The 27,628-nt window shown below is 39.6% G+C and overlaps 1 protein-coding gene and 1 pseudogene across 13 annotated transcripts in view; both read left to right on the top strand.

Annotated features, from left to right (window-relative positions):
* The first annotated feature begins 1,111 nt into the window (after positions 1 to 1,111).
* The window catches only part of CREM (cAMP responsive element modulator), a 101,700-nt gene continuing 75,183 nt past the window's right edge, over positions 1,112 to 27,628 (top strand). For 2 of the 13 annotated variants that reach the window (XM_090266154.1, XM_090266153.1), the window contains exons 1-2: positions 1,544 to 1,848; positions 23,974 to 24,097. In XM_090266154.1, the coding sequence (XP_090122280.1) occupies positions 23,978 to 24,097 (120 nt within the window). In that variant the 5' untranslated portion in view covers positions 1,544 to 1,848; positions 23,974 to 23,977. Of the gene's footprint in view, positions 1,203 to 1,539; positions 1,849 to 23,973; positions 24,098 to 27,628 lie in introns of those variants that run through there. The other 11 variants (XM_090266160.1, XM_090266161.1, XM_090266147.1 and 8 more) reach the window with 10 other exon arrangements.
* LOC150019117 (casein kinase II subunit beta-like) lies at positions 16,776 to 17,504 on the top strand (annotated as a pseudogene).

Here is a 27,628-nt window from a genome sequence, read left to right as displayed (position 1 = left end):
ACATTTACATCTTAGTACATGTTGATTTACTACTTGTACTTGCATTTTAAGCCCTTTGTCTAATAGGTTCTAACTACATAAAGACTGTATACTTTGTTAAGGTAAACAAAGAATGTTTACTTTGTAAACAAGCAGGTGGAGAGCAATTTTGGGAAGAATGACCAAATTTCCTCTGAATAACTTGTACCTAAAAATCTATTCATCCAACACATGGTCAACCTTAACTACAGTGAACAGTATAATTTTCCAGGGTTTAGAAATCCTTTCTTTCCTTCTAATTACCCTTTTTTTCTGAGCTAAGATGAGCTATATTGATTAGTTATGGATAAATTTTCTGTGCCTATCTTCTCTAACTACACACACACACACACACACACACATACACACAGAGGACTTGGTTAATGTTTTAATTCGGTAATATTCCTTGTTATGAAATTAATTTGTATAAGGTGATGGAGACAGGCATCATCTATTACACTGGAAGGAGGAACTTCAGAATACTACCTACGTCAAAAGGGGAAGTGAATTTAACAGGTTTTTGTTCTTTGCAGCTCGTGTTGGCCAAAATCAGCTCTGACAAGTATAAAATTTTCTCCCGCTCCAATGGGATTCTAATATTGCACGAAGTTTCCCTTCTCAACCTCTACTACATTGATATGTTTTTATTTTCTCAGTAACTTTTCAAGTACAGGCCTTGACAGTGGTTTCCAGCATAACACATCCCTGATGTTGTTTTTCCTGAAGGTAGAGGCTTATTTTTAGGCCAAAAGCCCTATCTTTTAAGGCCCTACTCCACCTTACGATAACTTAGTATGTTCTGAGTACACATAAATGGGTTTTTATTTTGCAATAGGTTACTCATTTGTAGCCAGAAACGTTCTCTTACTGGAAAGGAAAGCCCCGGATTTCTAGCTGGATGAAACTAAACTGTCTTCCCGTACAGGCAAGGGGTTTCCTTGCTACCAAAACACCTTCCCCTACACTGTCGCATCTCAAAATAGGAACTACGGCTGTTTCTTTGCCACACTGATGCACAAATAAGGTCACCGCGGTGGGGTTGGGGGGTGAAGGGAGCGGCTGGAGGAGTGCCACAGGAGGCTTGGCAGCCTCCCTAGGTCTCGCATCCAGGGGCGGACCCCCAACCTAAGGATGGTGGACGCTGCAGAGGTGTGGAAGTGAGGAGTCGCTGGAGATTCCACAGTGTAAGTCCCCTGGCCGGGAGAGACCCACTAAATTCATTGACCTGGTTTGGATCAGCAGCCACCCACAGTTTTCTTTTTAATTAACTGGCTTTCGGGCGTAAACGGCGAGGAGGTCCCGGTTTCCGGCCGCACCTTAAGCCCCGCCCGAGACCGGTCTACCTCCTCAGTCCCAGGTTTGTTTCTGCTCCCGGCCCCGCCCCCTAGCCCAGGTGGCCCCTTCACTCTTAGGCCCCGCCCGCTGACCGGGCCCTTCCCTCCTGACTTAGGCCCTTACCCTCCCCCGCCGTTCTATTTAATTGTTGAATTGTCAGCGCTGCACTCTCGCAAGCTGCCGGCAGGGGGCAGAGTTCCAGCTTAGATGTTTTCCGCCTGGCGTCCCCCGGGAGGAGGTCGCAGAGTCGGGGTCGGAGGTGGTGGTTGGAGAGGAGAAGGGAGCACGGGGCGCGCGCACGCGGTCGCAGTTCCGGCGCCTGCTGCGCTAGTTTTGGTCCGGGTCGGTGGGGAAGCTGCAGCTGCCGCATCAGAGCTGACGTGGACGACGTAGGGCCGCCGCCGCCGCCGCCGGGCCGAGTTGCTCGCTAGCGGTCCCCACCTCCTCGCGTCCGTAAACAGTGACGAGGCCGCTACGTAAATCACATTGCGGCGGGTAAGTGGCGCGCCAGCCAGCCTGGAGACCCAGAATCTGGGACGTGGCGCAAGAGGCGGAGGCAGGAGGGTAGGCGGCGGGTGGCGAGGCGGTACGCGGGCGGCGGGTCGCGGATCTGAGTCTCAGACCGGGACGGCGGGGTTTTCTGGCGTCCTCCCCGCCGCCCCAGCTCCGGGTCCGGACCCCGGCCGCCGTCCTCATCCGCTCTCTGGCATCTCCGCGTTGCTGGCACAGCGGTCCCGACCGCGCCGCTACTCGCCTGCGCTCACCCTCATCCCCTTTGAACTTGATCACGTTGGAAAAGTATTTCTGGAAAAGCCTCCTTGGTTTGATGAGTGTGGTCCTCACTGAAAAGAAAGACGAAACAAGAAATCAGGACGTTGGTTTTATTTGTCACAGGCGACAATGAGTAGTATCTGTGTCCCAGTACTCATTTGGGATATAAATTAACGCTAACCCGTTTCTTCTCCGAAGCATGGATTGGACGGACGTCGCTGCTGACTCATTTGAGTCTCCATACACGACAAATGTGATGAGATAGTGCGAAGAACCAGCAAATCCGCCACAATCGCGGGTTCTCATGGTTTACCTTTGATTTTTGCCTTTTTAGCGCTACCCCTACCAAGGCTTCCAGAACGTGCTGAAGAGGGAATAAACAAATTGTCAACATAGCCTTTTTTTATATTGCTTGTTGCCAGTGTACCAGTGCCCTGAGTTTGAAATCACCTACCTGTTTCCTGGACTGTCAGTTTGCGGTCAGAAATTCTGACTTAGGATGAGCCTGAAAGTCTGAGTAAAACTGAGAGCGCCTGTCAACACTGTGGTTTACCTACGTGGCTTGCACAGAATTTCTTTCTTTACTACTAAATATGTGGGGCCGATATAAGTGCAGCCACCTTCCCACGAGATAAATGTAAATCTTGGTGCATAGCATAGGTGCAATGTGAGAATTGTATTGGATTTTATGTTAATAACTCATGTTCTCTATTTTAGGTGCCACATTTTTCTCCTAGTCTTCATACCCTTTTTGGATAACAAGCTGCTTTTCTTTCATAAGTTAGAGTGGTATTTAAACCTATTACCTTAAAGTAACTTTTCTGCTTAAGGAAGGCAAATTGCAGACAATGTGTTTTGGCGAATGAATGCTAAGTATTAAAAACTAGTGTTTAAGGAACTACTTATTGATACAAACATAATTTTTTAAGAGATATTTAAATAGTTTTGATCCTGGATGAATAAACTGAAAGCAGTGTCATATAAAGTATTGATAATTACTCAAGACATTTTTGGTGAATTTGTAAATAGATCAATGTAAGCAAATTGGGTGATTGTGAAGCTGTAATTATGCCGATGTGTTTTGTACATACTTTTGTAAGAATACATGAATAAATTTTTGTTGGATGTAGAAACACAGAGGGGCTCATTAGTCCTTTTGTTTTTGCATTGTCTTGGAAGGTTAATGAAATTTGCTTCTACTGATGAATTTAACAAATTCCAGACTCCATAGACTACTCTAGTTTCCTACTAAGGTGAATAACTATGATTAAAATATGAAATCTTGTTTAGGATCATGGCCATTTCATGGAAAGTAGGTAAGGTTTTCAGATTATTGACATATATGTAAGGAATCCTGACTAAATCTTTATCAGTGTACACATAGATTTCTGATCCTGACAGGTTTCCCTATCTTGCTAATTCTCTGCAACTAAATATTGGGCCAGAAAATTAAGCCAGGTTTATTGCTGAAGTGGGTGAAAAAGCACTCAAATGTCCTGTTCCATTTAGATAAACCTTTAAAAAGTAAAACTGAAAAATGCAGACCCTGAACAGCTGAAACATTGATATTTTGACATGCAGATTGGTTATTAAGGAAATAAGCCTGAAATGTTGAACTCTGTTAAGTATTTCTATGTTATTGAACCAATGGATTCCATATACAAAAGTCAACTTTTGAGAAGTTACTGTACATTGAATGTGATTTCACTATTATCAATACAAATACATAGATTATAAAAATATAGATTTCAGGGAAACTTTCTCATCTGTTTCACACAGATAGAAATAAACATTTAAAATCATTTTGTTAATTTCCTTTTAAAGAATACATAAGGTATTTGAAATACCATTGGAACTTCACAATGAACACTGCTGTAAGAGTAAACGCTTTAACCTTATGGGTTTTCCTTTTTCTGATGCTGTAGGATATCCAGCAGAGAAAAGGGAGAATGAAGAAGAAAAACTTAAGGATAACATTAATGGAAATTTATACTGTTATTACTCATGAAAACACCTTGAAGAGTCTTGGTATAATTTAGTTACAGCAAAGTTTAAAAATAAAATATTTTGCACGTCTCTTTACTGGCCTTCCCAGGAGTGTTGAAGGAAATAACTGGCAAGGTGTACATGAAACAATTTTGAGGAAAAGCATTGGCTAGGAAATTATAAAGGAATTTTGCTTAAAGACTGTTTATCTCCCTGATAGGGAAGGATGCTTGTCTCCAGGTAACTCTTACTAGCAACTCTTGTGTGAGGTTCTTTTGAAGCCTCACAGTTCTTCTAAAATTGGAAGCATCTTAATCCATATTTTCTGAACAATGTACAACCAGACCAGTTAGAGGTCAAAAGGAAATCCTGTGAAATTTTGATAGTGGGTTAATGAGATTCTAATATTTTACTTGAGATTTTTTTACAAACTCAAGTTTCTTCAGTTATCTTAGTGAAGTTTTATAAAACCCAGAAGACTTAAAATTAGACCATACTAACTCACAATGTCATGTCATAGTCTTGTTCATAATCTCAAACAACCTCAGTTTTTTTTCATTGATAGCATTTTTTTTTTCTTCTGAGAAATGTTTTAAGCAGGAATTCTTACGCTAGCATTGATTATGATGAAAACTTCTGGCTCTGGAATCAGGGCAACTATATCATGCACGAAGACCAATGTTACTGTATGTGGGTGTGTGGGTTGCTTTTGCTACTTGTAAAATTAATGGAAGTGTTAATTTTAACTTATTTAGGCATGTTTCTGCATGTAGAGAAATACCAGTTTTTTTTTCAAATATATAAGATAGGACCAATCTAGGTAAGTATAGTAATGTTGAAATTTATTTATCTGAACTTAAGGTAATTCAAGTGTCTTATCTACTCTTTCCCATATTTACTGTTAGTAGTCAATACAATGGTGCTTAAACTGTAGATAAGTGTTTTCAAATGTACTTAAAGTGCAGTAATGAAGCATGCCACTGAAAAATAAAACCCTGCAATGACTCTAGTCCAGCAAATAACTCCCCCCAAAGATTTAAAAGTTTGTTTCCATTCATGAAGAGAGTGGGATTGATGAGTGTAGGCCATGATTATGTGAATTTATTTTTCATTTCTTCCTTAGCTCACTCTAGTATTCACTGACTGTGAAATAGCCAAAATCAGGAATTAAGTGGGTAATAAATTGAAAAAGAAAGAGATGCTTGAATAATTAATCTTTTAGTGATGCTAGTAGAGTTAAGATTTCTTAAATATAGCAGGTATCTGAAGCAATTAAGTTAGTATCCTTGAATCTATATTAGAAAGCCTGATTTTAAGTATAATTCTTGTTCAAAATATTAAAGACATTATTTACAAGTGTTTCAAATAACTATTTACATGTACTGCTCCTGGCTACTTCCATTCTTAACACAAAAGTGTAAATTGTTACTTGACAATTATACTAATTTTGCTTCATAAAGATTACAAAACTTTAAAAGTGCTATAATTTCTTGTTGCTGCTGTTTCCTTTTGTTTTTCCTGAACTCATTTTCTTGCCTAAAATGCATCATAGTCATAGGCTCATCATCCCTGTCAATTTCAGATACAGTACTTGACTCTTTGGAATTCTGTCTTCTAGCTACCCCTACTTCTTCCAACTTCCTAATCTACTAGTTGAAAAGAATCAGCTTTACAATATGAGCTTCATATTCTGCTCCCTTGATTGTTTAAGCCTTACTTGCTGTTGTTACTTAAATCATAACCTTGCTTCATCCTAGAACCAAAGAAACAGATTGTGCTTTTCTGTGTCTCTTTCTCTTCCTGCTTCAATAAGAAGTGTACTGCCTTTTATGCCACATCCTTTTCTTTTTAATTTGAGTCACTGGGGAACACCATTTTTGTTGAGTTAGATCTGATACTTGCTTTTGATTAACTTTTGGCATCTGAATCCAAAAATGACCCCGATTTTTCTCTATCACGTCAACTTTTTAAGGTACAGGATACCCTCCCTTTGTCCCAAAAAAATCATACAAAATGTACCTACAAAGGAAAATAAAGAAAAAATTATTTGAATATACTGTTTATTTAGAGTTATTTTATTCATATTAAGGCTATATATTGTTACTGGGAATCAAATTGTGTACAAGTAGTAAAGTTCTGCTACCAAACATACATATTAAGGTATCTTATCTTTTCAAATGACATACTAGGAAATGCCAAAATGAGACACTTGAAACAGTCTCCTTCAATTGGCAATGCTGTAACAAATTGCTTCATGAGACCCAGTTTGAGTGCAGAGGTGGGAATATAATGTTCTTTCTGTCAACCAATGATTCATGTAGAATGTTTGGATCATCAGGTTTGAGGTCCGATCTTGGAGGCCAATTCGACTCCACCCAATGCTTCTCACGAGTTCTGCTGTCCCACATACACAGAAAACAGTTATACTTGGTGTATCCATGTTGCTGACCAAGAAGGAAGCAGACCATTTTAACGTCAACACAAATCATCAGATTATGCTTGTGATATTGCAACAGATCAATGACTGTCTTTATGTCTTCATATTCTTCACGAAAACAAACTGAATGGCCAATTGGGACCGCACCAAGTAAATTGCCATTGTGGAGGAGGACACACTTCAAGCTCTGCTTTGAGCTATCAATGAACAGTCGCCATTCAGTTGCATTCTAGATTGGAATTCCCAATTCCTCCATTAAACCATGTATGTTATGGCAATACAAAAGCCACCATCATTTCAAAAGAACTGCAGAAATGCACTTTCTCTTGATTGAAAGTAGGATACCTCCGCTTCTTTTTCAAGCAAGTTTTTCTCATGCAGTCTTGATGCTAGGAGTTCTGAAGCCTTTTTGGATAGTCCCAAATCTTGTGCCAAATCATTCAACTCATGCTGATCAAATACCTTACAAACTGAGTCACCTTCAATTTCAAAATCTTCATTGTTGCTGTCACTTAGTTCTTCACCATACTCCTGTTTTTTGAAAGAGGGTAGTTCAATGAAAACTGGCACTGGGATTTCAGCTGAATGAGGCAATGGGCATATAGCTGATGGTAGACTAGGGTACTCTATTTTACATTTATTTTTCTTGTTATATCCTGACGTTTTCACTATACAAAAATAACAGCCACTTGAATGATCTCTGGGCTCTCGCCAAGCCGTAGGTATACCAAATGGCAATTTATCACGTGTTCCCTCTGTCCACATCCATAAACTTGACACACTGCTTTCACACCTTGTGAGGGGCCCAAGACTTATCATGATCACCAAGTTTTACTTTAAAATATGCAAAATAGGCTTGCCTGACAAATGCGCTGATGTTTGTCCTTTGACTGGGAATGGTGAAACTCCCATAGATAGAACAAAATGAATCAGGTTGTTTAGGCACTTACAATAAGAAATAGCAGAGGCAGACATGATCTGAAGGAAAGGAAATAAGTACATATGTAAATAAAAAATTAAATTCTGCTAACTCCTTGTGTATAGATGAGAACTTGGACTACACTTTGGAATAGAGCGGCACACAACCTCTCACTACACTGTCTCATGTGTCCTGTCGCTGGTCTCCAAGGTCATCCCCCACCCCTCCCCACTCGAGGGAGGTTTGCTCTCAGCCAATAGGAGAACAGTAGTGCTTCCCTCAATCCAGGCTCCATCCAGCCTAGGGTGGTTGCATTAAAATAAGCTGTAGAGAAAAACTTGATGTGATAGAAGAAAACTGACTGCAGTTTTGAAATCAGCATGCCTATTTAAATCCAAAACAGTTGAAAAATTGAACTCAACAGGAATTATGTGAAAAATTATTCCCCTGTGTTATGCTAATTGCAATGATGGGTATTGTTTGGATTTTTATTTTTGCCTTTCTTGCTAAAAAATATTTCAATGCATAATTTGCAATTTCCATTTTGTGGTTTTGAAAGTGGAGCAAGACTAGCCAACTGAGCTACCTGGCCAGGGTGCAAAAGCAAGATATTTCTAAAGCTTGTTGTCTTTCCAAAGCATTCAACTATTCATAGGAACAGTTACCTTTTAAAATGATCTATTTAATAATTTTATCTAACATGCTATTTTACAGAATTCCAAATTGCAACAGTAAAATGCTTCCAAAATCAAGTTTAGTGATAAATACAAAACTCTTGGTAACATATAGCCAAGCTGATAGGAGCAGAAGTGCTTAAGCGTACTAGAGAAGAACTTGGGTGAGCATTAGCTAAACAAGGTTTTACAGAAGGAATGAAGAACATTAGTTAATACAGAGAGTTGGTTAGGTAAGTGTTTATATTCTTGTAAAATTGCCCAAGAAGTTTAATTTTTATATATACCTATTCTTTTCAGAAAGTTAAAATTAAGATTGTAATGTAATTAATCACAGCAGAGTAGGTATTCAGAATTTTCTAAGTATCTATAAATACTTAAAGAGTAACTTATTTAAAATATCCATACAGAGAGCTGTCTATTAAGGGATACTCGATAGCACTGAAATAGATTGAAGCTGTAATGTCAGCAGATGAATAGAACAAGACAATGTTTAAGAGTAAGATGAATGCCAAATGTCATTTTTGTAGTCAAAACTAATACATACTAGAAAGTTTTATCATTGTGAAAAATTACTTTCTTCCAAATGCAGCTTAGAAATTCACATGTAGGCAAAAGATTTTTTTGGACTCAGTTTTCTCTGTTTGTATAAGGTGTTATTTGGTTACACAATTTTAGTAGAATATAAGATGTCCCCATGTAAAATGACAGCATAATATAACAGAATAAGGTTTAATTTGAAGAAGTGGCACCGTTCTTCCCTTTTCGTTCATGTTGTAGGTAGCCTGCTTCAAATGCCGTACTATCTCTTGTTCCTGTACCAGAGGTGGGGGCAAGTGGTTGTAGAAATAACCATTGCCTTAGTGCCCTTAGTGATGTGTAGCAAACTCAGTCTGAGAATCGACTGGCATGACATAACCCACTATAGAGGGGACCACTCTGGAGGGAGCCCTGCAGGCAGTGTGTCTGTGACTCAGCACCACTGTTGCTGGACAAGCATATTTGTCTTTTGCAACCCCAAAGCAAGGACTCCAGATTTCCTTTCATCTTTTCCTTTGCCAATTTTACTTTACTCAGCATGCCAAATGCATATTTTTAAAAGATACTAGTTTCAAAAATGGTCTTAATTGCTAGTGTTTAAAACAGTTTTTTTAATAGGTTGGAGAAGATTTTAAATGAACTGTTAATATTTTGTTTGGAGTTAAAATTCTTTGGCAAAACCCAGTTTTGAATTTAAGGTAAATGAAAAATGGTTGACAAATCAAGTGATTATTATAATTTAAAAATAGAGCTCATGCCTATGAACAATACCTAGTATATATGAACTGATTTAGATAGCACTGCTTTCTCTTTAATAGGAAAGAGTCTGAGAAATAGCATATGATTAAAGTATTTTTTTTGAATTTTTTCTTAGGTAGATCATAAAATTGAATAGAAGTAAAATTGAAAACAATATGAAATTGTTTTCAAATTTTTATATTATTTTTCAGTTTTATAGAAATAGGGTATTTTTTCTGGTGTAGTTTTGAGAGATTTTAATTTTTTAAAATAAAATATTATGTCCTCTCACGTCAACATTATAATTTTATGGCAGGATAAATAAAGAAGAAAACGGGGAAGGAGCAAAGCATTGATTACAGATGTCTTAATAGTGAGCAAATGTGGCAGGAAAAAATATATTAAGATGAATTTAAGGTAGGTAGATATACACTCTTCTGTTTTCTTTTGAAAATTTTACTTAGAGAGTTTAGAGTTAAAATGGGTAAATTAACAATGTAGATATGCACACACACTCATATGTGTATATGATGAGGTCTGTCCGGGAAAAGCCCAGCCATTGTTAATATAACAAGAATGGTTTGTGTGATGTTGATGTAACCTAGCAGCCAAAGAGAGTGCACTGGAATGCGTATGAATGAACAATGACGACTTCACTGTATTAGTGGGGGCGGTAGACACCATTGAGTGAGGATGTGTACTGTGTGGCTGTCACATTCAAAATGACTGAGCACGTAGAGCAATGAATCTGCACCAAATTTTGTGTTAAGCTTGAACATTGCCCTGTGGAAACTATTGGAATGATTCAGAAGGCTTGTGGGGACAATGCAATGAGTGCAGCACAAATAAAAGTGTGGCACAAACACTTCAGAGATGGTCAAGGATCTGTTGAAAGTGATCCACGTTTTGGAAGGCCTGCAACAAGCAGAACACCTGAGAATGTTGAATGTGTGTGGGCTGCAATCAAGAAAGATCAGCAACTGACAGTGCAAGAACTAAAAGCTGATTTGGGGATTCCAAAAACTACTGTGTCCAAGATTTTAATGCAGGATCTTGGCATGAACTGTGTCATGGCAAAATTCATTCCATGCTCTGCTAGCAGAAGGAACATTGTGCCGCACTTGCTAATGACTAGATTAAAACTGCTACCAATGAACCAGATTTCCTTAAGAAGGTCATAACTGGAGATAAATCATGGGCATACAGCTACGATCTGGAAAGAAGGCCCAGTCATCCCAACAGAAGTTGCCTGGTCCTGCATGCCCAGAGAAGGATATTCAGGAAAATATGACAGCTGATGGCAATTCTAATGAGTGTTTTGAACAGTGGAAGACACACTGGGAGAACTATGTGAGGTCCTAAGTTGCCTACTTTGCAGAGGATGGAATTGTCATTATCCTATGTACAGTTTTTCTTGTGTCTTTTTTTTAAAGTATATTTTATTGATTATGTTGTTACAGTAGTTCCAGTTTTTTCTCCTTTGCTCCCCTCTGCCCAGTACCCCCCTTCCCTCCAGCAATCCCACCCCCCTTAGTTCATGTCCATAGGTTATGCATATAAGTTCTTTTGCTTCACCCTTTCCTATATTATTCTTAACATCCCCTTGTCAATTTTGTACCAACCGGTTATGTTTCTTAGTCCATGCACCATTTCCCCATTTCTCCCCTTCCCCCCTCCCAGCTGATAACCCTCCAAATGATCCCCATACCTATGATTCTGTTCCTATTCTGGTTTGCATAGTTGGATTTTGTTTTTATTTTTTAGGTTCAGTTGTTGATAGTTATGAGTTTGTTGTCATTTTAGTGTTCATAGTTTTGATCTTCTTAAGTCCCTTAAACATTTCATATAATAATGGCTTGGTGATTATGAACTACTTTAACTTCAGCTTGACTGGAAAGCACTTCTTCTGCCCTTCCATTCCACATGACAGCTTTGCTGGATAGAGTAATCTTAGTTGTAGGTTGCTTTTCATCACATTGAATACTTCTTGCCAGTCCCTTCCTGCCTGCAAAGTGTCCTCTGAGAAATCAGCTGATAGTCTTATAGACCCTCCCCCCCCCGTAGGCAACTCTCCCCCTCTCTCTTGCTGCCCCCAGGACTCTGTCTTTATCTTTCACCTTTGGCATCTCAGTCGTGATGCATCTGGTGTGGTCCCCTCTGGGTCCAGCTCGCCTAGGACCCTCCGTGCTTCCCGGACCTGTATGTACATCTGCTTCGCAAAATTTGGGAATTTTCCCTCATTTTTTTTTTTCAATTCTTGCTTCCTCATTCTGCACTGGTTGGCTGTTTTTTTTCTTCCTAATGTTCCAAATCATTGATTTGAACCGTGGTTTCCTTCCCTTCACCATTGGTTTTGTGTGGATTTTCCTTCATTTCACTTAGCATAGCCTTCACTTCTTCCCTTATGTGTTTGCTGTACTCAAGCATATCTGTCAAGCTTGTGAGCATCTTTATCACCAGTGTTTTGAATTCTTCATCTGTTAGGTTGGCTATCTCTTTATCACTTAGTTCTCCCACTGGAACCTTGATCCGTTCTCCTATTTGGACCATACTTCTCTGTCTCCTCATTCTGACAGGCTCCTGTGTTTGTTTGCCTCCACGTCCCAGGTAGAGCTGTTGCTCCTGTTACATTGTAAGGGGCAGAGCCTTAGGGATTCGTCAGTACAGGGCCACCTGCCTCACCATGCTGTGGCGCTGTATGTGGGGGAGGGGTCCGAGAGGGAACAATGCCACCTGCCCAGAACTCGCCCGCTTTCCAGGCACGTCTCCCACTTTCACACTGGACTGGCGCCCCTCTAGTTGCTTCCCTGTTCGTTGTTCCCAGAGTAGGTGGGTCTGCGGATGTTCTAGGACTGTGGGGGCCCTTTAAACAAGCAGACTCTGCTGAGAGGCTGGCAGTTTCTGCCTCTGCCCCAGTTCCCACTGGTCTGCACAGTCAGAAGCAATGAGGCTTGATTTTCCCTGGTGCTGGGACCCTGGGCTGCGAGGTCCGGTGAGGAGCTGGGAACACTCCCCAGGTGTCCCTCCTGACTTTTAAAAATGTGTGACTGCACTTTCTGTTGGCCTGCTGCTGCCACCGCTGCCACCACCACACTGCGTCCTCTCTCCCCCGACTCTGATCCTCCCACCTGTCTGGATGAGCATTTTTTCTTTATATCTTTGTTTGCTGGACTTCCATGCAGTTTGATTTTCTGGAACTTGCAGTTGTTTCTAGTTTTGAGGTAGTTGTATTCCTTCTTAGTTATGGAGGGAGATGCAGCGTGTTTGTCTACGCCTCCATCCTGGCCGGAAATCCAGTGTTTCTTATATCTTGTATCTTCTTCAAGAAATGTGTATTTTTCACATAACATGGCTGGATACTTTCTAGACAGACCTTGTATATTATATTAACATGTAAACATATGTACCCAAATTATTCAACCATTCAAATAAGGAATTCATCTTCAACTATGTACTGTGGTATGCTCTGTAGGTGATAAATAGACACGTACATTCAGCTTGTGCTAAGTGCTGACCTTTGTGGTTAGAAATTAGACCATCTATAGGGATGTGGACAGTTTTTCTTTTTCTCCCTCCTTGCTATAAGGCTGTACTTACACCTAACTGTTGTAAAACGTGAAAGGATCTACCAATGTTTTACAGAAATCCAAATAGAATTTTTCAAGTTTTCTTTTGGCTACTTTCAGACATTCTGGTTCATCAGTTCGATCTAGCTTTAAAAAGAAAATACATTTTCAGTGACTTTTTTTTTGTAAAACTGTTTACAGTAGAGGATAGGAAAAAACTAATAACTTATTTTTGCAGCTGGAGCCTGTTTTTAAAAGAAGTGAAATTTATTTTTTACAGGGGTAGGGTTCTGCAGTATGATTAGATACAAAGAAGATTTTAGAAGTTTATTAGTTAATTGAACATTTTAATTATAACTAGGAACCTGTCTTTGTCTTTTTTTTATTTACATATTTTTGGCCTTCATTTCCTTTTCCCTTCTTTGTTCCTATCTTCTCTTTTAAAAACACTTTCCTGGGTACCTATGCTAGCATTTCTTTAAAATGCTTTTCCTTTTTCTTCTCATTTTGCCTCCTACTTAAATGTCTTGTATGTTCTTGATACATTAAGTATACCTATATTTAGGTATACCTAAATAACTTCGGTCATAATCACCTTGGTATTTTGATAATTGTAAATGTAGTTTTAACAAACATATCCCTTTGTATTTATTTCTTGCAAGTATGTTATTGGTGGTCTATATATTGTTTATGTTGTACTGTACAAACAGTACAGTATGGTTGTACTTCAGTATTTGGGGGAATAATTGCAGTATGATGTAGATGATCTATTAATATACTAGAAAAAAAAAACAGTAAGCAAACAAATACAATTTAACTATCTCCTTTCCCCTAAAAAAAGTTGTTAATCTGAGAAGTCTTTGAAAATTTTGCTAATGGATGAATCCTATTCATTTAAAACAATAGTTTGTTAGTATTTTGTTAAACTGAATCCCAGTATATTCAGAATATATTGAGATAACGTTTATTTTTCTATCAAGAAAATGGTTTGCTAAATAATAAAAAGAAGACTTCAGGTGAAATATTTAACCTTCATAAGAAAAGAATATTGCTGCTACTATTAGTCATAAATTTAAATATACCTATTAGCAAATTCTTATTTGTTTTTTAGAATTATGGAACTGAATATTTGCCAGTATTTTGCTTGCTATTAGTTTATAGTGCATAAAGGACTTTTTTTATTCATTTTTGTTTGTTTCATCTTATGTTTTTATTTTATTTTTAAAATATTTTATTTATTTATTTTTAGAGAGAGGGGGAAGAAGGGAGAAAGAGAGGGAGAGAAACATCAATGTGATGTGAGAGCGAAACATCAATTGGTTACCTCATACACACCTCCAACCCAGAACCTGGCCTGCAACCCAGGCATGTGTCCAGACTGGGAATTGAACTGGCAGCCCTTCAGTTCTCAGGCCAGGGCTTAATCCACTGAGCCACACAGCTAGGGCTCATCTTATATGTTTTTATTTTTAGATATTCCTTAATTTATAATTACTAATTTGTCTCTTTTCTAATAAGAATTATTGTTTAAGATTAAAGTAGCGCATTATTAATTTATAGATTATTCTATTATTTTTTTAGTACACTATATTTAACATTTGATCATTACAAAAAGTGAGATTTGGGGGGAAATATTCTATGGTACATCCCTTCAATTATAGCTATAAAATTTATAGTGAACAATACACAATTATAATGGACCTTTCTCTTACACTTCATAAATAAATTGTCTGGACTAGCTGAGGCTTATTTACAGACACTAATGTTATGTATCTATCATTTACAGCTGAGTTCTAGGTTCTGTATTTCCTGCTGATATAGTGTGTGAAAATGCACAGTGCAGTGCGTGACTCATGTTGAACATTTAAGTGCCGGTTGAATCACCCGCCCTCAGTCTTGCCCTGGGGTTGGTGTTTAGTGGGTTTGGGATGTGGTACTCAGAAGTAGCTGGATATAGATCAGCAGAATAAACTTATTTGAAAATGATTAGTGTATATATTTTAAATTGTTAGTGCTGAATTTTTTCTTCTGTAGATTATTTTTAACTTCCAATAAATTGATTTTAGTATCAAACTCATACTGAATGACATGTACTGGCACTATACTAGGTATTCTGGAAGAACAGAAGTGGGATAAAAATGAGAGTCTCTGCATCCTTGTGCAGAAGACAGCATATGTGAATGAAGATTGTCACAATAGTGGCAGCATATTCAAAAGCATATCATTATTGTAAAATGTCTGAACTGAAATACTCAGGGTACTGCATGTGGGAAGAACTCTGGAATCATAGTCACAATGTTACTGGCCAGGGGCCTGGTCCTGAATGGGTCTGCCTATGGCTAGCTTTGTGTGTTCTTGACTTTGTGTAGGAAAGAGTTCACAACACAAGTCCAGGTAACTATGAAGATACATTTATTAAAGCTAGGGACAATGAAACAAGGAAGGGCTTAGCATAGAGGAAGCAACAGGAGAGCCTAAGCTGGGCTGCCTTACCTCATTGGGAAGTTAGAGAAAAGGGGCCTTTAGGGGCAGGCTTAGGGGATTAGTCTGGGACAAGCTGCCAGCTGCCCATTACCTTAGAGTTTAGGAGATGCATGCCTACAAAGAAAGAAATGAGGGAGAAGGAGGAAAGGGAGATGGGGTTGGCTGCTTCCTAGAGGGAAAGTACATGCTTGGTCTTTTGTCTTGAGGCTTTTATCTCTTTCTTGCAGGCAGTAATTTTAGGGGAGGTCTCAAGGGAGGGTTTCAGCAGAATATTCATCAGTTCTCCAGGTGTGCCTTTTCAGGGTCATGGTCTCCACATCCTTAGGGAGGTGACCTTTAGTAACTGGCTCTGAATTTCTTGGCCATTGTGTTCACCTATCTGTCTCAGTTTCCCTATTCCACCTGCCAAGGAATTTTTCACTATCCTGTCTCAACAAGACCTCTTGTCTACCCTCTCTCTCATGCTATGTATTATGTGTCCTATAGAAAGTCATTAAATCTCTCTGAACTTTATTTTTTATAATTTTAGTAACATCTGACATGTGTATTTGAAACAAATGGCGTATAAGTAGGCCACAATAGAGAGTGTGGGGAGGAATGAAGTGCCTGGAGATGAGGCTAAAATGTAAAATGGGGTCACATTGTGAAAGAGATTGAATGGCAGTTTGATTTGTTGTCTGCGAATGTGGACTTTGGAAAAAGGACTTAGTTCAAAACCTGGCTGTGCTACTCAGTACCTCTACAATAAGGTCACATTCTTAATTTCCTGATGTCTCCTTTTCCCTATCTCTGAAAGGATAACTAACTATATGGACCTTATAAAGTTGTTAAGGATTAAAACTAGTAGGCATTTACCACATAGTAAACACTTAACAAATGCTAGCTCTTATTATGATAAAAGTAAGAAGTTTAGATTTTATTCTACAGTCAATAGGGAGTTACTGCAGAATTTTGAGCAGAGAAATGTTTTAATCAGAAATATATGTTTTAAAAAGATAGCTGTTGGAATGGATTAAAGTAGGAAGATAGGCTCAGAAGGGGTCTAAATCATTCTTTAAAAGGTGGAATCATTATATCTGCTGATGCTGTAGGGAATAAATGAGAGAGGGGTTCAGGGATGTCACCCATCTTTCCACTTGATCAACTGGGTTTGGAAGGGTGGAGAGCATTTCCTGAGGAAAGAAGCTCAGAGTAGGGCCTGCCTCATCTAGTCCAGAGCCTGTGCTATAGTGTCACCGTGGGTCCTTGGAAGTAGCATCTCCCCTCCTCCATCCTGTTCCTACCCTGGTCCCTAGGCTGCTGTGAGAATGAGCAGCTCAGAGGATGTGTCCTGGATTTCCTGCTTCTGTGGGCTCCATGGCAATGAATTCTTCTGTGAAGACTACCTCCAGAACTAATTCAATCTCACTGGACTCAATGAGTAAGTGCCTCGCTATGGACAAGCTCTATACATGATCTTGGACCTGGAACCTGATGAAGAGATGGAAGACAATCCCAACCAGAGTGACCTGTGAGCAGGCAGCTGAGATGCTTTATGGATTGATCCACACCCCCTATGTCCTCACCAAGCATGGCGTCACCCAGATGTTGGAAAAATACCAACAGGGAGACTTTGGCTACTGTCTGCGTGTGTACTGTGAGAATCGGCCAGTACTTTTCATCTGCCTTTTGGACATCCCAGTTGAGGCATGGTGAAGCTCTACTGTCCCAAGTGCATGAACGTGTCCACATCCAGTCATTGGGGCACCATCAAATGGACAGAGCCTACTTCAACTCTGGTTTCCTTCATATGCTCCTTCATGGTGCACCCCAATTACTGGCCTGAGTGACGCACCAACCAGTTTGTGCCCCGGTTCTATGGTTTCAAGAAACATCTGTTGGCTGAACAGCTGCAGCTCCAAGCCACCAGCAACTTCAAGAGCCCAGTCAAAATGATTCGCTCAATCTCCATGCCCCCTACCTCTCAGTCTTTTAACACCTATATTACTTTGCTGCCACCTTTTCAGGAACTGTCTATGGTTTTTAGTTTAAATTAAAAGAGCCATTGTCCATAGAACAGATAGAGGAATTTAAGAGTGGAGAGGCAGGATATAAGGGAAAATGGTGGATGTAGATGAAACTGGGTTTGTTGATTTGGTGGCAGGAAGTTGAGGGAGATCTCATTTGAAACAAGAGGCAAGGTTTTATGTAGTAGGTGAGCTCAGTGATTTGACAGAGAAAACTTGAATTGGTTGTAAAGAATGAAAGAATAAGCTCGCTAGGGAAATAATAAGATTGCTGCCCATTTGGGGTTGAAAACCACCACTTCAGTAACCTTAATACTCTTTTATAATTTTATTCAATGTCATTTATCAGTCTTGGTGGAGGCATGGAGGAGACAGAATTGAATTTGTCTGAGATTGGAATTCACTAAACAAATTCAACAAAAGGAAAAAGAGACAAGGGAGTTGAGGGTATTGGGAAACAGTGGATTCAAAGCTGAACAAGGTAGGATATGAAGAAAGGGGTAGGCTAATGGAAAGGGAGAAGGCAATCTGATGATCTCAGTGTGGTAGAATAACAGGAGTGCTAGGAGTTATCGAGGGAGGGTATAAGGGAGGAGGATAGGATGTCAGAAATAATTATTTCAGAGATGGAGCAGTTTTGAACACATAAAATATTCAGTGTGTGACCAATCACTTTGGTAGATGGCTGAGGCATCAGAGTGAGAGGGATGGGTTCTTCCCTTTGACTGTTGAACAAAACACAGACTGGTGCAGAGGGAGTATTTTGATTCAGGTGCCAAAAGTCTTCAGTTTCATCCTGGATGTAGGTAGAAGATGATGATTATTATATGGATGAATATAGGATGGTACACCCACTTACTATGTTTGAGAGAACAAGGCTTTATACAAAGGAGCAGAGGAGGAACAGCTGGGAAGTAGTATTGGGGATCCAAGAGCATGCACATCAACATTCTGATCTTGATGAGGTGTGGGAGGATGAGCAGCTCTCTCTTAAGAGGGTTGTGGGGGCTTTAGGAGTTCATATAGCACATTGCAAAGTCTTGGAAGAAATAGGAATGAGCAGTTATGTGGGGAAAGGAAGCACTAGCTATGAGAGTGAAGATGAAATATCAGAGGGCTTATCTTTGACAGCAACTGGGGAAATAAGAATGTAAGGTGTTACTGGATGTAATTTTGGCATGGCGCAGGGGTGTCACAGTTTAGTCATGGCTTTCGAGGAGGCCCATGGTCTGTGATGCTTGGTCTTTGAAGTGGACAGTAGCAACTGTGAGGAGCAGCATCTCAGTTGCTAGTCCAGTGTTGGGATAGGAGGTTATAGTGAATGATGCCAAGTGTAGCAAAGAGTATGAACAGGGGAGGCCACTGACCTTCCATTCCTGCTTTTACTAGGAGGCTCTGGGCTTCATGGCATCCGGATTTGGCTGATATTTAACTGTGGGTTTTTTTGTGGCTGATCAGATACTGACTCACATATAGACACATGACCTAGCTTTGGAACTTAAATGGACAGTGATGGCCTTGAGTAAAAGCAGGAATAAAGGGAAGGGAAGGTGTCTTTGTAAAAGCTAAGTGGTGATGCCCAGTGGGAGGGGTTGTACATAAATACAGATGTAGGAGTTAACTGCCATACAGAATTGAAGAGGCCAGTTTGTTGCCTGAAAAAAGGAGAAGAGCAAAGGATTAAACTCTTGAGAAGTACCTTGGAGAAAAAAAGAAACAATTAAGGCGATTGCATCAGATAATGTGTATAAAAACACTTTCATGTGTAAAATATTTTTAAATGTTTAATAATGTAAAGTCTTCTATTATATCTCAAAAAATGAGTCCTGAAGAGTTTAGGTTTACCTTTTTAAGCATTAGAGCTTCTTTCTTTAAAATGGGAGTTGTCCTGGATTCTGTTATATGTACTTCTCTTTGTTAGTGTATACTAAGTATAGTTAAAATTTTCTTGATGACTCAGGATTGTAAATATCACTTACTGAGTTTAACAAATAAGTCCTTCGATTTTTTTTGAGTATAAAGAACTAGGCAATTTTACCCTGTGTGGACCCAGATTGCCACAGTTGGAATTCTCGAAATGTTTATTAGATTCTATAGTTTTTCCCCACTCACCCATTGTCTTATATTCAGTATATTTAGAAACCAGATAAATGAGGATTGTGTTTGACATAAAAATGAATGGGTTTAAAGTATGGGCCTGGAGATTTTCTATTCATTCAGAAGTTTTAGTGTATGGACTTTGGGCCATTTGTTTTACATGTTAACAGATAACCTTTGCTCTTATTGTCTGGCTCTTGATTGAATTCTGGGTACACTATAGCTTGGAATTTCATAGATTCTGAAGGACCTACAGGAAAGGAAACAACTGAATGAAGTGTATTTTTTTTCTTCAGATTATTAAAAGCTGTTCTTCATCTGTTTCCATCCAACCTTACCAGCCCTACTTCTAACCATCCTTATCCTCCTCCTTTTCCTCCCATTAAGTCTAAATAGTCTCTACTGCAGCCAGCTATGTTTTACTCTGTACTTTCCTTTTTCTCAGTCCATCTTTCCTTCTCTACCTAGTGAAAGAAATTCTTCTCATTCTTCAATATGAGGTCTGCCCGGAAAAAGTCTAGCCATTGTTAATGAGAACAGTTTGTGCAGCATTGATGTAACCTGGCAACCAAAGAGAGTGGACTGGAATGTTTATGCATGCATGAACAATGACAACTTCACTGTACTAGTCAGTGGGGGCGGTAGTCATGGTTGAGTGAGCATGTGCTCTTTGTGGCCATTGCATGCAAAATGACTGAGGGAGTAGAGCAACAAATCTGCATCAAATTTTGCATTAAACTTGAACATTCCTCCATGGAAACTATTTGGATGATTCAGAAGGCTGCAGCTATGGGCAACTGGTGATTGGCATCTTCTTCACGACAGCGTGTCCACTCATGCATCACATCTCATGCAGAGTTTTTTAGAGGAACATCAAATCACCGAGGTGACACAGTCCCCCTACAGCCCAGATTTGGTGCTCTGCAACTTCTCATCTTTCCCAAAACTAAAATCACCTTTGAAAGGGAAGAGATTTCAGACCATCGGTGAGATTCAGGAAAATACGATAGGGCACCTGATGGTGATTGGGAGAACTGTGTGAGGTTCCAAGGTGCCTACTTTGAGGTGTCATTATTCTATGTGCAATGTTTCTTGTATCTTCAATAAATGTCTCTTTTTCATATTATATGGCTGGATACCTTCTGGACAGATCTCGTATACAACTCACAATCCCATCCTCAGGCAGACTAAATCATTTCCTTCTAGTTTCCCAAACCATTTCATACATAACATCCTTCACACAATTTAAGAAGTTACTTTGTATTTATTGCTGGTCTACCTGATAGAACTTAGTAAGTTTTTCTCAAATTTTAATGTACATTGTAATCTTGTTGAGATAAAATATTAGATCCTCAGTCCTGGCTGGGTGGCTCAGTTGGTTTGAGCATCATTCTGTACAATAAAAGGTTGTGGGTTTGATCGTTCAGGGCACATACCTAGGTTGCAGGTTTGATACCAGGGTCAGGGTATGTATAAGAGGCAACTGATCGATATTTCTCTTTCATATCCATGTTTCTCTCTCTTTCCCTCCCCCTTCCTCTCTCTCTCAAAAAAAAAAAAAAAAAAAGCTACTAATACACATATCTTCATGTGAGTGTCAGAGCAGCCTTGCTCTGAGAAATCACCCAGAGACCACTGTGGGAGCAGTCAATGGGTTTATTGAGGGAACAAAGGGGGCAGGGGGTGGAGGGGAGAGGCAGCTCCTGGACTGACTCAAGCACCTGTAGAAGCAAGGGGAATGGGAACTCCTGGTCTTCCATGCGAGCCGTTAAGAGTCCCACCAGACTTCTGCAGGTACAATTTTTAAACTTGCCAACCGCACATTTCAGTGAGGGTGAGTTTGTCGTATTAGCATATTCAGTAGATTGTTTGCACCTCATTGCTTCCCTTCCTCCACCAGGTTTGTTAACATATCCTTTTGTCTGACCAGGTTTGCATCCTGGCTACCTCTATATTCTGATAGTGAGGATTAAAAAAAAATTAGATCCCCAAAACTTTGTTTCAGTAGGTTTGGGGTTGAGCCTAGGCATCTACATTATTACTGCTTTTTTTAGAAGTACAGTGGTTACTTCTGATCTAAGTTGTGCAAAGACCATACTGTGAGAAACCAAGGATTGTAACTAAATTTCTTCAGGGTAAGGGTTGTAACTAGTCCACTTTTGTGTTTTTAGGGTCTGTCATGTAGATGGTGCTAACTAAATTGTTTCTAAAATGAATAGAGTTTACTGGGGAGGGCCTTTCAGTATGTAATGTTTGAGTTGAGACTCAAATTCTTGGCATAGTTTAAAAATAGCTTTTAGTAAAGGTGTAAGAAATAGGATAAGACAGCATTTCTCAAGTTGTTTCCAAAACACTACTGCTGGAGCATGATTTGTGGAAAAGAGGTTTTGGTGGTCAGATACATTTGGAAAATACAACTCTAGGTATAGTAGAGACTATATGGCAGACAGGTTTGAGAATGGAAGGCTTGGATTCAGCTAGTTAGTGGCTGTTGAAAGGCAAAAGAAGGTATTAAGTGAAAGACTAGCTGAAAGATCTGTAGATCTGGCAACTAATTAAATCTGGGAAAAAGATCTGGACATTTTAATTCCAAGTTCTAAGTGGCCTGCATATTTTTTGGGTAGTGTTCCTGAGCGAAAGGGGATTCTTTCATGTGGTGTCTTTGTGTAAAACCCAACAGTCAGTGTTGAGGAAAATAGGTCTTTATTCACAATAGTCCAACCTGTGGTGGGGGAGGAGGGCTGTAAGCATTTCTGCTCAGAGCCCTGTTCTCCCACAGGACCCAGCACTTCCCTTGCTCCCCAAAAGGCTATAAGCCAGAAACATGCCCAGAAGTTCCCCATCCCTTACCTGTCAGCTCTCTCCTTCAGGATCTGGGGTATGATGTCATCGGCTTCCATATAACAGTCCAAGAAAACCTGTGCCGTGTTGTACTGGATCATGCATGGTTCTCTTTTCCCTTTCAAAACCATATGGATCTCCCTCTACCTTTTAAAAGCCACATGGATTTCTCTTTCCTTTTAAAACCACATGGTGCTCTCTTCTCTTTCAAAGCCACATGGTTCTCCCCCTGCAAATGGCTGCCACCTTAATTTTAAATCCCTGACCTGGGCCTGTGATGCAGTGGGCAGGGTAACTGGTTCTGATCATGCACAGAATCTTGTGCATGCCCTGTGTGCTCTTTCCTCACTGATTCTATGGTTAAAATCCCTCCCATCTCCTTGGGGCCTTGGAAGAACCAAATCCATTTGCATAACTATGACACTAGCTACCAGCCATAGATATGCATAGGCATCTTGAAAGCTGTTCCCTTCCCACATCCCCCAACAGCAGGCTCTGGGGAATTTTGGGGACCCCACTCTGTAACAGTAGTATTTAGACATCCAAGGTGAAAAAAACCCATATTATTTGACAATTGAAAAGATGCAGAGGCCCTGGCTGGTGTGGCTTAGTTGGTTGAATCATCAACCCATAACCAAAAGGTTGAGGGTTCATCCGGTCAGTGCACCTACCTAGGTTGTGGGTTTGATTCAGTCTAGATGCCTACAATGACACGTGTGGGAGGCAGCCAGTTGATGCTTCTCACTGTCATCAGTGTTTCTTTCTCTCCCTTCCTCTCTCTAAAAGCAATGAAAAAAAAGTCCTCAGGTGAGAATTAAAAATAAAAAAAAATGTACAATAGCAGGGAGTAGTTCCTATAAGTTTTTAAAATTTGAGTTCATTTATTTTGTTGGCATTTTAACTTTCTAGTATGGTAAAATTAATTCTGAAAAGGTTTACTGTTTTATCTGGAAAGATTCCATATAGAAATCATTAACTTAAATTTAAATCATAGGCAAAAACATTATGTCAAAAGTTTTTCATGGAAAAAATTAGATTCTCTTCTTTAAGTACCTGGGGAGCTGCAGGACAAGTGTAAGTTCTGAGTAATGCAATTTAAGAGGTTTGTGTATCAGAAACTGCTTAATACTGACAAAGCATACCTTTATATTATAATGCACTTAATTTAGACTTGGAAAATTCTTTCATACTACATCATATTATAAAGCAGGCATATTTGGCCTTCAGAATCCTAGACTTCATGTAAAATTAAAACCTACTTTATCACTCATTTATACTACCAGCCTTAAAATAGTTATCGAGGAGACTTAATTATAAGATTTAAAAATAATTTTAATAAACTAATTTCTATAAAATGTTTTGCAGTTCTTCTATGGTAATGTTCATATCCAGTGGAGGTGCCTTCAGTCTGGAGAGTTAGGACTCTTGCAACTAAAATTATTTCTTGAGAAAATAAAGTAGTACATTTGTATGACAGAAATAAGTATCAGAGAAAGAGATAAAAACAGAGAAATGCTTCAAATAGGACCTTAATATTTCTTCCTTTTTATTGTCTTTTCAGACAAATGCCCATGGAAACAATTGAATCTCAGCAGGATGGAAGTGTAACAGATTCTGTGGGAGAGAGAGAATCTGCACATATGCAGGCCCAGACTGGTCAAAATTCAGTCCCTACTTTAGCTCAGGTAAATTCATTATAGGCAATAGGCAGGCACTGATGAAAGTTAATCTAAATGGAAATGAGAATTATATGTAGATTTCTGTTTTCTTGCAATTGATCTTAAAGTCCCCTTGTTCCCTGGTTATAGCCATTCTTACTGATTTGATTTAGAAGAGAATCTACATAATTGAATTACTTTTGCATTGCAATAGACACTTTTCAGTGCTCCCTCCACCACTATATAAGGGGAAAATAAAAACCTCTCTACAATATATAATCTTCAAATTATTATTTGAGAAAGTTGGTAATTCCAAATTGCTATAGTTTTATACTCTTAGCTGTAAATATGGCAGAAATCTTACCATTTGCCCAGTATGTATTTGGTTTGATTTTTACTTTCTTTTTAGTTAGATCTTAAACTTTCTTTTTAGCTCCTAAAATTTACTTCTGAGATTATCTATAAAAATATGTGGTGAAAACAAACTCATACATTTATTTAGATCACCAAATATTTATTAGTACCCTCAGTATCTAGACACTGTTCTAGATGCATGGAGAGATGTGGTTCCTTGCCTGAAATATCTCATGGTTTAGTGGGATAGACGGGTGTTTGAGTGATATATGAAAATGTATGAAACCACTAAAATGTACAGATGAGGGAGCAGCCAGTTGACTGGGAGTGCTTTCCAGAGGATTTTACTTTGAAGCTAGATGTAAAGGATGTGTACTAGAGATAGGGAAGACTGTGCAGTCAGAGAACTACAGGTGCTGAGGACAGTGTAAAGGCTGGGAAGTGGAGCTGGGCAAGGTCAGCAGAAGGTTCTATACATTTCAGGTTGTAGAGTATCCTGCATTCTAAATATTCTTGAAATATTTTCCAGTGTTCACTGTGTTTTTAACACTTCTCAGCTGTATGGAGGTTGGGTTAAAATTCAGAGAGCCAGTACTGGCGACACCAGTTGGGTGCAATGTGGTAGTGTGTGACAGAGCAGCAATGAGATTTCCATGGAACCTTCTTTTTTTTTTTACTTTTTAAGTATGTTTTATTGATTATGTTGTTAGAGTAGTCCCAATATTTTTCCCCTTTGTTCCCCTCCACCCAGTACCCTCCTTCTCTCCAGCAATCACACCCCCTTTAGTTTATGTCCATGAGTCATGCATATAAATTCTTTGGTTTCACTCTTTCCTGTATTATTCTTAACTTCCCCCTGTCTATTTTGTAACAACCAATTATGCTTCTTAATCCCTGCACCATTTCCCCGTTTCTCCCCCTTCTCCCTCCCAGCTGATAATCCTCCAAATGATCCCCATACCTATGATTCTGTTCCTATTCTGGTTTGCTTAGTTGGATTTTGTTTTTATTTTTTAGATTCAGTTGTTGATAGTTGTGAGTTTTTGTCATTTTAGTGTTCATGGTTTTGATCTTCTTTTTCTTAAGTAGGTCCCTTTGACATTTCATATAATAATAGCTTGGTGATGATGAACTCTTTTAGCTTTACCTTGTCTGGGAAGCACTTTATCTGCCCTTTCGTTCTAAATGATAACTTGGCTTGATAGAGTAGTCTTGGTTGTAGGTCCTTACTTTTCATCACATTGAATACTTCTTGCCAGTCCCTTCTTGCCTGAAAAGTTTCTTTTGGAAATCAGCTGATAGTCTTATAGGCACCCCTTTGTAGGTAACTCTCTGCTTTTCTCTTGCTGCTTTTAAGTTCTCTCTTTATTTTTCACATTTTAAAGATGATGTGTTTGGAATGGGCCTCTTTACATCCATCTTGTTTGGGACTCTGTGCTTTCTGGACTTGAATGTCTATTCCCTTCACCAAATTAGGGAAGTATTCTTTCATTTTTTCAAATAGATTTCCAATATTTTGCTCTTTCTGTTCTCCTTCTGGCACCCCAATGATGATAACCTTAGAATGCTTAAAGTTGTCCCACAGGCTATTTACAGTATCTTTTTTTTTTTTTATTCTTTTTTATTCTTGTTGTTCTGATTGGTTGTTATTTGCTACCTTATGTTCCAAATCATTAATTTGATTCTCAGCTTTATCTACTCTACTGTTGTTTCCATGTAAATTGTTCTTTATTCCTTTGTTTTGGCTCAATCTTTTTTATGCTGTTGAGGTCCTCACTAAGTTCCTTGAGCATCCTTAAAACCAGTGTGTTGAGCTCTGCATCTGACAGATAGCTTTTCTCCATTTTGTTTAGTTCTTTTTTTGATGTTTTGATCTGTTCTTTCATTTGGACCATGTTTCTTTGTCTCCTCATTTTGGCAGCCTCCCTTTGTTTGTTTCTATGTATTAGGTAGAGCTGCTATGACTCCCTGTCTTGGTTGCGTGGCCTAACATAGTAGTAGTCCTACAGGGTCCAGTGGCACAGCATCCCCTATCACCCAGGCTGGGTACTCTAAATGTTCCTTCCATGTGGGCTGAGTACACCATTCTCTTGTAGTTGAGCCTTGATTGCTGTTGGCAAGCCAATGGGAGAGATTTACCTAGGCTAGTCAGGTATAAGCACTGGCTGTGACCACTGACCACCAACCTCTGCTCTCCGTGGAGGATCAGCTGTGCAGGGGCAGGGTGGTGGTGCTCTGATATGGTCTGTAGCTGTTTTCTGGATGTGCAGGCTCTGGGATTTCTCAGGTGGTGCAGACCAACATCTGCCCAGGGCCATCCTGCACAAGCTATAAGGCAATCTGAGATGTCTGCTACTTGTGCTGTGCTTGGAGATTCCCAGGCAAACCAAACTGTGAACTTAGACTGCCTTCTCCTAATGCCTGTCCTGGGGACAGTTGGCAAGAGGTATGTGGGCTAGGTGCTCCCTGAGGCCAGCTGTTACTTGTTTGATAGGATTTAAGAAGTTGCGACAAATGAGCAAAGATGGGCCATTCATATGGATAAGTCATGGTTAGTAGTTTGGGTGGGGAGAGTCTCAGGGATCTCCAAGGCAGGGCAAACAATGTTAGCCAGGTTGATGGAGTCTCAGATATGGCACCAGCCTGCTGGCTCTGTGGCTCTGTTTTGGGAGGGCTCAGAAAGGAATGATGACCTCTGCCTGCCTTTTTATCCAAGAGAAAACTGTCCCCCAGCTCTCACCTTGATGCCAGACACTTCAGTTCCTCTCCGTGTGCCACTGGTGTCTTTCACACTGATTCCCTGGTGCTGGAGCTTAGAGAGAGTGAATCTGATCAAGTCTGTGTGTGGGTTCTTTAAGGGAACTGGTTGGAACTCCAGCAGGTTCTTCCACAGACTCAGTCACTGCTGGTTTTTGTAGCTAGAAGTTTTGGGGATTTATCTTCCTGGCATGGAACCCTGGGCTGGGGCTCCTGGTTTGGAGCTGGGATTTCTTGCACATTAGATATCGCTCCCGAATTTTTATCTACCACATGTGGATAAATTTTTTTTCCCTTTTGCCTCCCGCCCCTACCTGGTACACCCTTCCCTCCAGCAATCCTCATCCTTAGTTTATGTCCATGTGTTGTGCATATAAGTTCTTTGTCTTCTCCATTTCCTATACTATTCTAAACATCCCCTTGTCTATTTTATATCTACCAGTTATG

The sequence above is a fragment of the Furipterus horrens genome, unplaced genomic scaffold (assembly GCF_987537825.1).
Source record: "Furipterus horrens unplaced genomic scaffold, mFurHor1.1.pri manual_scaffold_2, whole genome shotgun sequence".
Lineage (NCBI taxonomy): Eukaryota > Metazoa > Chordata > Mammalia > Chiroptera > Furipteridae > Furipterus > Furipterus horrens.
This window is presented reverse-complemented; position numbering and strand designations above follow the sequence as displayed.